Source organism: Silurus aristotelis (genome assembly GCF_946808225.1).
Source record: "Silurus aristotelis genome assembly, chromosome: 19".
In the NCBI taxonomy this organism is placed as follows: Eukaryota; Metazoa; Chordata; class Actinopteri; order Siluriformes; family Siluridae; genus Silurus; species Silurus aristotelis.
The window spans coordinates 17238273-17250723 of NC_139592.1; the positions used below are offsets into that span (position 1 = coordinate 17238273).

The 12451-nt window shown below is 41.2% G+C and overlaps 1 protein-coding gene and 1 long non-coding RNA gene across 2 annotated transcripts in view; one reads left to right on the forward strand and one right to left on the reverse strand.

Annotated features, from left to right (window-relative positions):
• LOC310715014 (protein FAM50A-like) overlaps positions 1–3051 on the reverse strand; it is a gene marked incomplete at its 3' end in the record, with an annotated part of 34571 nt that extends 31520 nt beyond the window's left edge. The window contains exon 1 of the mRNA XM_083521163.1: positions 2836–3051. Within this exon, the coding sequence (XP_083377289.1) occupies positions 2836–2946 (111 nt within the window). The 5' untranslated portion in view covers positions 2947–3051. The remainder of the gene's footprint in view (positions 1–2835) is intronic.
• LOC310742049 overlaps positions 1–12451 on the forward strand; it is a 101912-nt gene that overhangs the window by 83699 nt on the left and 5762 nt on the right. The window lies entirely within an intron of this gene.

Here is a 12451-nt window from a genome sequence, read left to right on the forward strand (position 1 = left end):
CTTACAAAAGAGAAACAGTGACTGGAAAGCACATGGATTTGATTCATCAGTGTTACAGATTGCTGAACCATGGGCAAGTCGGAACTTGTGGTTCCAGCAGATAACTCATTCTGTTAGATCAGTTAGAAATTTTAATTGTCCATGTGTGGTGAAAGTTTCATCACCAGGCACATGGCCTTCAATCTTAGAAACAGTGCCAGAACCACTAACTTCTAAGTGTCAGTATTCTGCATTAGCGTGGCTGTTATTTCAGTAGCAGGCATCATCGGATATAATAATGGTTAGGTCACGCCTCCTGTTTAAGCCTAAATATAATTGTTCATGGTTGGAAGAATTACCTTATGTGAATTTGCAGATCAACATGAAAATATAATAACAGCAGTCCCTGAGTCGATGGAAGTGACACCTGTGAAAGCTGCTAGTTGTTTCTGTTCAAATGAAACGTATACTGGCTCGGGTATGTTTATGGGAGTATCTGATTGTGACAGCTATTTGATGAATTTGGGCCAACATGATAATAAAAATATTAGTAAGTTGTATGAAGTGAAGTTTCATGCGCCACATCAGAAATATAGTAAAACTTTGATGGTAAGGAATCAGGACTTGCCTGGAAATGTGACAGTAGGGAATTTTAAAGATATTTGTTGCGTTTGTGGTGATAAGGCATATTTATTTCTGCCTCATGGATGGATAGGAGGTTGTTACATGGCAAGGCTGAAACTTCCATATGAGGTTTTTGCTGTACGGCAGGGAGAAGGACCTGATAGAAATCAGTCGAATGTTGTTTCTACAAATAGGATGAAAAAAACATTGGCACAGTTCCATAATTTGGAGTCCTATCATTGGAGGATAAGTCTAGGAGAAAAGTGGGGTATAGGTCTGTTCCCATGGTACGGTGTGACATTTTTAGCTGATCATATTGACATCACTTATACGTTACAGGGTTTCGCCAATGAGACAATAAGGGGGTTTGATTTTTTGTCAAATACTCAAAGGAGTCATAGATTGACATTGCTAAAGCATGACATGGCTTTAGATTATATATTGGCCAAGCAAGGTGGCCTATGTGTGGCTTTAAACTTAACTGGTGATGCCTGTTACACCTTGATCCCCGATTCTTCTGATAATATGACTAGTGTTATAGAGGCATTGCGAAACGTACGAGATGCGTTTGGTCCATCAGAAGGAGCTGGATGGTCTGCTAATTCTTGGCTGCAAGACAAATTAGGACCTGTAGGTGCAGTCCTGGTACAAATTTTTGTGGCAGTTATCTTATCGTTGTGTGTGATGTTTTGTTTCTGTACGCTGTTGTTGACCTTTGCGAAGGCAATGATATTGCGATGGGTTGGAGTTGTGATGCCTGGGGACGGTACTCAGATGCCACTGCTGCGAACAGCAGATGTAGATGAAGTGGAATTAGAAGGTGAACTGGTGGAGGATTACCCATTTTGATATTTGTTCATATTATAATTTTTCATATATTTTGAATATAGCTTACTTTTTAGTAGTTTCCTCCTATACTGTGTTAGGATGAAAGGGAATGAAATGTGATATGATTCATTTGTTGCCTGAGAAGACGATACTGGTTGTTTTTTTTTTTCTTTTCTTCTCTCCAAAGAAACCATATTGGGGGAGATTGGAAGGCTCGGAACGAGGAATGCTGTGATTCTACACATCAGCGACCCCATACTGAGAATCAACGCAGCCGCGGATGGACATTTTCCCCATACACACATATATATGTTTATTATAGGATTTTATGTGTTGCAGTATATCCAGTGACATTGATAGAAAATGTTTGTATGCTAGTAGTAATCATAGTAAGTCATAATAGTTTTTAAGTTTCTTAGGTTGCATAAGAAATGCATATGTATTACTTCTTGTTAAAATCCTGATTGGGCTGGAGTACAATTTGTGGCCACCTGGGGCAGAGAGCGGTTGAGAGCGGTTTTCCTGTCTTGATTGTTTGAAGGATATTTAAGGAGAAACGGCTGCCTGACAGGTTTTTTCACTCTCACACTCCATAAATTCATTATATTGTTAAGGTTATGTGACAGGAAGGATTATTACCATTTCTGTAAACAATGATGAACATGTATGTTATATTCTTTTATTTGTCGAGGGCTTATTGATCCCTCTTGAAGGGGGGAAATATATAGTATTTTAAATATGTAATATCTTTAATATGCAATATCTTAAATCTGTGTTCGACTTTGTTCTGTGTTGCTGGAGGCAGACCAGATGTTTCTCGTTAAGCCAATGTATGAAAGGCCATAGTGTTTAGAGCCATGACTGGGAAAATGAGGCTGTCGTCCTTAAATCAGTATGAGTCGAAGTATAGAATATGATCCAGGATGCATGTCCTTTTGGGAGACGACCTCTGACCCGTTCATTAGATAATTAAGATGAATGATCTGGGAAAGGGCGCTCCGATACATCTGGGATACATTAGTCTGGGCAAAGACAGACTTCGCTTTGTGTTGAAGCATTATTGCAGAAATGAGGTCATATACATTAAGGGGCGGACCCAGAGATCGGGCAATATTTAACATGGGGGGAGCTATGAATCGGGAGTCATCTTCCGATTCAAAAACAAAAAACAACAATGAGCAGCTTTTCTGAAAATAAATCTAAAATGTAATACATTATAAGTGTATAAATTAACAGTTGTGCAACAACACAGAGCAAATGTACTGGTTTTGTCTGTACATTGTTTCAGCCATTCTCTTTCTTTTTTTTTCAGGGGAAAGGGATACAGAGTAGAAACAGCTGCATCTGTTTTGAGCTGAAAATGAGTAAATAAATTAGAGAAGTGTTTTAATGCATCTCACTTGCCTCTGCTATTTTTTGTTTCAACTGTTCCATCTGTTCTCTCTCTCGTTCACGTTTTTTCATCAGCTGCATGGCTCTCCCCGCCTCGCTGGTCGCTCCTTTGTATTGTGCCATTGTGACTGGAAAGTGGCTGTTTTTAACTATAAATAGTGAAAAATACACGTTTAACAATTTAGGAGCTGAAGCGATATATCCTTCTCCTTCTTCTTCTCCTTCTCCTTCTTCGGATGTTTAAATGGCGGTTGGAATACCTGTTGCTCTTTTTGACATTTTAACTTTGTACTTAATTATATAAGCTGCTGCACTGCATGGTTTTGGGTCATTTTATTAGGGCCCGAGCACCGAGGAGCAGGCCAGAATGGCCTGCACAATTTCCTTAGAATTATTATTATTTATTTATTTTTTTACACACATTGGCCAATTGGGGTCCCTTACCATGCTAAAAAAGTCTTAAAATTTGGCACACACATCAGAGTCGTTTGTCACTAGGCCCGGGCAAAGGCTGGAACACGAGTGGAAATCTAAAGCAAAAAATGTCTTATTCGGATGACACGTATGTTCGGCCAAGGATTCCAATCGCATCGATGTGCCTATTGTGAATCTCGGACATAGCGCCACCAACAGGCGCCAGGAAGTGTGTCAGTCACAAAAGGTGGATTTTTTGACAGTTGCATGTGGTGAACTTTTAAATACTCCTCCTAGGATATCTATGCGATTGACACCAAACGTAGTCATCATGATGCTTAGACATTGTAGATGATAAATTGCGAAGGGATTTTTGATATCTCAAACGCTGTTCCCATGGCAACGCGTCAAACTTTACTTTCATTTTTAGGCGTATTTAAGCTCTTGGCATGCACTTTGGGTGCCTTAACATGCTTAAAAACACCGGAAATTTGGCACAGACGTCACAGTCGTCTGCCTTTAGGACCGGTCAAAGGCTGGAACATAGGCGTGGCAGTAGGGCTCTGTAGCGCCCCCTGTAATGCAAAAACAAATATTGGTGCACAGATCGGGCACACGTACGCACATGTAAAAGATTTGCTATGCATATAGATCTCATAGACCCGAACAACTTTCACTATCAAACCTATTAGCTCCGCCCAACAGGAAGTCGGCCATGTTGGGTTGTTTTATAAGTGCATGCGGTGAACTTTTAAATACTCCTCCTAGGGAATTCATGCGATTGACATCAAACGTGGTGAACATGATGCCGAGACATTGCACTTGCTAAAGTGTGAAAGGATTTTTGATATTTTGAACAGTGCTGCCATGGCAAGGTGACAAATTTATGGCGAATTCAGGGAAACAGGAAGTGTTTAATATCTAAAGCAAAAAATTACTTATTTGGACATGCGGTGTGTATGTTCGGCCAATGATTCCGATCGCATCGATGTGCCTATTGTGAATCTCGGACACAGCGCCACCAACAGGCGCCAGGAAGTGTGTCGGTCACAAACGGTGGAATTTTTGACAGTTGCATGTGGTGAACTTTTAAATACTCCTCCCAGAATATTTATGCAATTGAAACCAAACATGGTCAACTTGATGGCGAGACATTGTAGATACTAAATTGCCAAGGAATTTTTGATATCTCAAACGCTGTTCCCATGACAACGCGTCAAACTTTACTTTTATTTCAGACATATTTAAGGCTTTTGGCGTGCTTAGATTAACTTGAAATTTGACACATACATCACATTTGACAAGTCACATACATCACAAGTGTGGACAAAAAGGTCGGACAACGGTGTGTCTCTTAAGTGGCTCACTAGCGCCCCCGTTTTTCTAAAATGTGGGGTTTCTTTTACCTTCAGTCCCCAAATGGGTCAGTAACAACATAAAATAGTCCACTGATATTTACCCACTTGATGCACTTGCCCACTGTGCATTGTTTTCTGGGAGGCACCGTATAGCGATACACAAACGTGCGAGGGCCCGCCATCGCTGCTTGCAGCTATATTTAGGGCCCGAGCACCGAGGATCAGGCCAGAATGGCCTGCACCAAAGGTGCGAAGCCCTTTTGTTTTCCTTAGAATTTATTATTATTATTTTTTTATTTTTTTTTACACACATTGGCCATTTGGGGTCCCTTAACATGCTCAAAAACTTGAAATTTGGCACACACGTCAGAGTCCTTTGTTACTAGGGCCGGACAAAGGCTGGAATACGGGCGTGGCAGGGGGGCTTTGTATCGCCCCCTGTAATGCAAAAACAAGCATTGGTGCACAGATCGGGCAATTATGTACGCACATGCACGAGAGTTGGTACGTATATAGACCTCATCGACCCGAACAACTTTCGCCCTCAAAAATATGAGCTCCACCCAACAGGAAGTCAGCCATTTTGGTTTGTTTTATAAGTGCATGCGGTGAACTTTTAAATACTCCTCCTAGGAAATTCATGCGATTGACATCAAACGTGGTGAACATGATGCTGAGACATTGCACTTGCTAAATTGTTAAGGGATTTTTGCTATCTCGAACGGTGCTGCCATGGCGAGGTGACAAATTTATGGCGAATTCAGGAAAACAGGAAGTGTTTAATATCTAAAGCAAAAAATTACTTATTTGGACACGCGGTGTGTATGTTCGGCCAATGATTCCGATCGCATCGATGTGCCTATTGTGAATCTCGGACAAAGCGCCACCAACAGGCGCCAGGAAGTGTGTCAGTCACAAAAGGTGGATTTTTTGACAGTTGCATGTGGTGAACTATATTTATGCAATTGAAACCAAACATGGTCAACTTGATGGCGAGACATTGTAGATACTAAATTGCCAAGGAATTTTTGATATCTCGAACGCTGTTCCCATGACAACGCGTCAAAGTTTAGGCATATTTAAGGCTTTTGGCGTGCTTAGATTAACTTGAAATTTGACACATACATCACATTTGTCGGCTGTTAGGTGTGGACAAAAAGGTCGGACATTGATGTGTCTCTTAAGTGGCTCACTAGCTCCCCCGTTTGTCTAAAATGTGGGGTTTCTTTTACCTACAGTCCCCAAATGGGTCAGTAACACGATAAAATAGTCCACTGATATTTACCCACTTGATGCACTTGCCCACAGTGCATTGTTTTCTGGGAGGCACCGTATAGCGATACACAAATGTGCGAGGGCCCGCCAATGCTGCTTGCAGCTATATTTCTATGTTTGATTTCTGTACTGTTGAACAAACCGAATTGGAAGATTTTTTACTTTTGTGCGTATTTCCTTATAAATAAATAAGTCGATTTCTAGCTTTGGGTACAGCCATGGGTGTGTAGATGAGATTACCACAGAAGGAGCTACCTCTATCCCAGGCACACACACATTTCCGGGGCTTCTTTATTTGCTATCCAGCCAAAACTGTTTAAATTCTTTCACACTCGTAATGAATATTAAAAAAAAGGTTATGCGTCTTTTTATATCAAAATTCTAAGATATAAAAGGTATAAAGTCACAATTCTCCTTTTTTTTCCTCGCAATTGCGAGTTTCTAACTCATTTGCGACACTTTGTGGAAAGCACCATAGGAAACCACGAGATGTGATTCTTACATAATACAGGAGTCACCTTTTATTGTAAACAGAGCTTTGTATGCCATTTACCCTACGACAAGTTATGGCCATACTAACTCTTAATCCTTTATAATTTGCATGTTATTATAGATATGGAAGTCTATTATGTGCTATGCCAGAAAGTGTCTCTATCTTCTCAAGTGACTTTCTTCTCGCAATAGAGTTTATATCTCGCAATTCTGACTTTTTCCTCAAAACTGTGAGATATAAACTCGCTATTGTGAGAAAAAAGTCAGTATTGTATCGCAATAACCTTTTTACATTTTTCATTCAATGCCGGAAACAGGCTTACATAGATATATGCTGATGCCTCGAGATCAACCTCTTCGCGTACTTTATCAAATCAGCATTCCTAATTAGATTAGATTCAACTTCATTATCTTTGTGCAATGTACATGTACAGAGCCAATGAACAGTTCGCTTTGGTTTAACGAAAACACGGAGAGTTTAACACAAACACACACACATGGCAGTCCATAGAATCCCGACAAATGGGAGAGAGATATCCATGGTATGCCCTGGAGGGGGAGGTCCACGGGCGAACGCACTGGAGGAAAAAGGTAATCCGGGGTGCGCTTTGGAAAGAAAGTGGAGCCGTGAAGAGCACGTGGAGTCCGGAAAGGAAGAAACACATAGGAATACGTGTGACAGGGAAAACACAGACAAACATGCATCAAACATGCACTTTGCTTTGAATGTTTACCTTCATACATGTGTGAGGATCTCGGCCTACTCCACCTGGTTCGTTGCCTATCTGCTTGCTGTGTGAGGATCTCGGCCTACTCCACCTGGTTCGTTGCCTATCTGCTTGCTGTGTGAGGATCTCGGCCTACTCCACCTGGTTCGTTGCCTATCTGCTTGCTGTGTGAGGATCTCAGCCTACTCCACCTGGTTCGTTGCCTATCTGCTTGCTGTGTGAGGATCTCGGCTTACTCCACCTGGTTCGTTGCCTATCTGCTTGCTGTGTGAGGATCTAGGCCTACTCCACCTGGTTGGTTGCCTATCTGCTTGCTGTGTGAGAATCCACCTGGTTCGTTGCCTATCTGTTTGCTGTGTGAGGATCTCGGCCTATTCCACCTGGTTTGAGGCCAATATTCGGTGGCTGACGGGAGCTAAGGACATTAGCTAACTGCGTGCTAATATGGATTCCTAGCTGCTTAGCTGTGTGGCTCTACTGGGAAAATTGACAGTTCATTGCATCGAAGTAAGTGCACGCCCCTCTGGAATAAGGTCTTCTCGTTGGCTTTTTTACTTTCTCTGTTAAACCATGGATATACTCAAACTATTTTGCATTCTCTCCGCACTTTTTTCATGTCTCTTAGTTCCTTGCGTTACTTCATGTGCAATCAAACATAATGGCCTTGCTTATTTGGGCAGTAAAACAGACAAAGTCTATTCAAATGATAGAGACTCTGCCTCTTTAATGATATTACGGACTTTTGGGTTAATGCCTGACAGATTTTCCATCACTCCGGCTCTGCTGTCATGTTTTATTATGAGAAAGCTCATTAATATTATTCCATTACCTAACAAACTGCATACAACTGTATTGTCAAATCAGCATTACTGTAGTACCTCAGCTGTGTTTTGTCGGGCCTTGATTATATTACTGCTTATGATCTCTGGTAATGTTCATGTCAACCCTGGCCCTTCTTCTGATGTTCTTTCTGGTGTTGTTTTCCCTACGGATCATGTGGCCTCAAATAATATATGCTTTGATGATTTTTGTAATCGCCATAACCTTGGGTTTTTGCATTTAAACGCAAGAAGCATATTATCTAAACTGGACCAGCTTAAAGTATGGGTTGAGAGTTGATGTTTTAGTAATTACTGAGACATGGTTGCGTAACTCTATTCTCTATCCTGACCTGTATTTATCTGGTTACAACCTGTTTTGGCAGGATAGGTCATCTAAGGGTGGGGGGGTAGCAATTTTCACTAAAGAATATCTTCAATGTAGTATAGCCCTGGCAAAGTCTATACCCAAACAGTATGATCTTCTTGTTCTTAACATGAAATTATCTAACAGTTTTTATTTATCTGTGCCTGGCTGCTATCGCCCTCCATCTGCACCAGCATGTACCCTAGAGGCCTTGAGCAATGCTCTTGCACCTTTCACTAGGTCTGAGTTGATCATACTTGGTGATCTTAACTGGGACATGCTTAAGCCCCCTGAGAAAGTTGTACGACAATTTGATTGCTTAAACCTTCATCAAATCATAAACCTACCTACTAGATATAACCCAAAAGGTTATTCTGAAAAATTTTGATGCTCAAGCCTTCTTACATGATTTGAATCATTTAAGTTGGTATAGAGTCAGTCTGATTCCTACAGTGAGTGATGCATGGTTGTTGTTTAAAGATCTTTTAACTGCTGTGATCAACAAACATGCCCCAAACAAAAAGATGCGTATAAAAAACCGCAACAGCCCGTGGATTAATCGTGATCTAGTGGTTCTGCTTCAGCAAAAAAACAGAGCACGCAAGACACATTCTGTTAAAGACAACATTTTATTTTGTCAAATCAGGAACAAGGCCACACAAGCGGTGAGGGAGGCTAAAGCTGGCTTTTTTAAAAAACAGCTCACACTTTGTGGTGCGAATCCAAAAGCTTTTTGGAATACGGTAAAAAAACTTGAAAACAAACCCCGGACCATACCATTGTCCCTAAAATTGGACGACATAGTTGTCACTAATAAAAACTCCATGGCTGAAGCATTCAATCACCACTTCATAAATGCTGGCTTTGTTTCAAAGACATTAAACCCTATTTCTACAGCCCCTGCAACCTCTAATACCTGCAACCTTTTAGCACCTCCTCACAGTTTTTCCATCCAGCCTGTTTTAGAGGGGGAAGTCTTGAACGAACTGACTGCTCTGGACCCCAATAAAGCAGCTGGGTCAGATGATCTTGCTGCCTTTTTTATTAAAATTGCTGCCCCTGTCATTGCGGCTCCACTAACAGCCCTCATTAACCTCTCCCTCTATACAGCCGAGATTCCACCTGCTTGGAAAGAAGCGGTTGTGCTTCCTCTGTATAAGGGCGGTGACCTTAATAATTACAGGCCGATTTCCATCTTGCCATGTGTGTCTAAAATTCTGGAAAACCTTGTCAATAAACAACTAATCAATTATCTAAATGTGAACGGTATCATCTCCGGGGCACAGTCTGGCTTTCGATCAGGGTATGGTTGTGTTACAGCTACCACTAAAGTGCTCAATGACATTACATCTGCATTAGATAACAAACAAAACTGTGCTGCTATATTCATTGATCTTGCAAAAGCTTTTGACTCGGTGGAACACAACACACTTATCCACAGACTCAGCAGCATTGGTGTCACTGATCACTCACTGGTTTGGTTCTCAAATTATCTTTCTCAACGGGTTCAACGTGTAAGATTTGAAAACCTTTTCTCCCATTCTCTTCCGGTCACCAGGGGTGTCCCCCAAGGCTCCATCCTTGGTCCCACACTTTTCTTAATTTATATTAATAACATTTCCCAGGCAGTTGGTAATTCACTCATTCACTTATATGCTGATGATACAATCCTTTATGCCATAGGTCCCTCCCCTGATGCTGTTCAAGCTACCCTGCAACATGGCTTTTACCAACTACAGCAGTCCTTTACACAACTCAAACTCACTCTCAATACCTCCAAAACAAAAAGCATGTGGTTTGGCCGTACGGGTACTACGCCTCCTCCTGCCCTTAACATCACCACCTGCAAGGGAGCTATTTTAGAACAAGTCACTGCTTATAACTACTCAGGCATCTGGTTGGAAACTTCACTCTCTTTCTCTATCCACATATCATATATCATATCTTTTACAGAAACCGCTCTTCCTTCACCACTTCTGCCAAACTTATTCTTATTCAAATGACCATTCTACCCATGTTAGATTATGGAGACACTATATATAGAATTGCTTGCAAGTCCACCCTATCAAAACTTGATGCTCTTTACCATTCTGCTATCAGGTTTGCCACAAATGCTCCTTTCAATACACACCATTGTGCTTTATATTCATCTGTTAACTGGCCCTCCCTTCACAATCGCCGTAAAATTCACTGGTTCACCTTCATTTATAAGACCCTTCTCGGCCACTCACCTCCTTACTTAGGTCACTTGCTGCAGCTAAAGCCTGTCACATATAACACCCGGTCCTCACTTCATTTACAATTAAGCATTCCTAAAACCAACTCTGCATTTGGTCTTGCATCTTTTCAATCTGCTGCCGCTCGCAACTGGAATGCTTTGCAAAATACTCTCAAACTGGATAAATTCATTCCAATTTCAACCTTTAAAAATATTATATCGTATTTGTTCACGGATATATGCAGTTGCTTCTCGTCATAATTTTGTTTTAAAATGTATTTATGTTATTGTTTACATGTATGTATTTTTAATGTTTTGTACTTATTTTAGCCCTATTTCCCTTTCCCTAAGTGGTTTTTCCACTTGTCAGGCTGCCATTGTAAATAAGAACCTGTTCTTAATGAGTGAATAATGAGCCCCAGGTGTGCATTGTTGAAGTCGGGGGGGGGGGGCTTCAGGGAAAGTGGAGGTTTTGACAGCCGCCGAAGGGGGCGTGGCAGATGGATTTCTGACAATAATACAGTAAAAAGTATAAATTAAAAACATCACAAAAGTAACCAAAAAAATGCTCCACGTGGGTCGGGGTAAAAAAAAAAGGTCGATAAGCGGGCATTTGGTCGTTCAGCGGGCGCAAATTTCGGTCGAAAAACTGTTCGCTAAGCGAAAAGGTCGATAAGCGGGGTACCACTGTATATGGTTTATCTAGTAATACTGTGCAAAGATTATGCATAGAGAGAGAAAATAATATACTTAAATGACATGATATAGTTATGTACAAGTATGAATGTGCAGTATGTATGCTACAGTATATACAGTATAAACATGGGTAGAATGTACAGTAGTGCAAATGTGAGTTATAGATGGTGCGAAAAGAAATGTGTAGTGGATTAGCAGTGCAAAATACACAGAAAGTGACAATGCAGTATTGATCCAACTGTTCAGTGCAGTAACAGCCACAAAAAAAAAGCAATTCTTCAGTCTGTTTGTGCAGCTCTGAGGCACCTCTAGCATCTGCCCAAAGGGAGAAGGGTGAATAGTCCATGGTTGGGGTGAGAGGTATCTTTTATGATGCCCGTCGCCCTTTGCAGACAGCGTTTACTGTAAATGTCCTTCAAAGAGGTTAGTTGAGTGCTGATAATTGGTTGTGCAGTTTTCACCACCCCTGTCGTTGTCCACCAATGACGTTGTCCAGTTTAGCTTCCAAAAGCAGCTACTGTTGCTACCAGTGTCCAGCAGCTACCATTGTCCAGAGATGTTGTCCAATTTAGCTATTCCTGATCCTGATCAGCTTGTTCAGTCTTTTCCTGTCTGCAGTAGAGATGGTGCTGCACCAGCAGACCACACCATAGAAGATGGCTGAGAACACCAGAGTCAAAAAAGGTCTTCAGTAGCTCCCCTTGCACTCCAAAAGACCTTACTCTCCTCAGCAGAAAGAGGCTGTTCTGTTCTCTTTTTTAAATTGCTTAAGTATTATCTGTCCAATCGTTTGCTGTTCAGATGAACACTCAGGTATTTATAAGCATCCACTCTCTCAAAGTCTGTTCCCTGAATGTTCACTAGTTATAATGAAGTTTGTTTGTGCCTACAGAAATCCACCACCAGTTCTTTTGTTTTCCTCGCATTTATCTGGAGGCAGCTTCATCCAATATCCAGGTAAATACCAACATATATGACAAAGCTAAAAAACACAGATAAAGATTCGATTTTCAGAGTCCCTGACGACATCGCTGATCCTCTAGCACAGATAGGATGGCAAAATGCTCAAAGACAGATTTAATGATGCTCAATATCAGCTGCGGGCGATTACGGGCCTTATGTTTGGTCTTCTACATCCTGCGCCTAACTCTAACCCATAATGTTTCCTAATAAAAAAATCAAAAATCAAACATTTTCTCAGGTGTGTTGCTGCAAGGACCATAGCCACCAAGTGCAATTTTATGTTGGAGTTTCTATCCCAC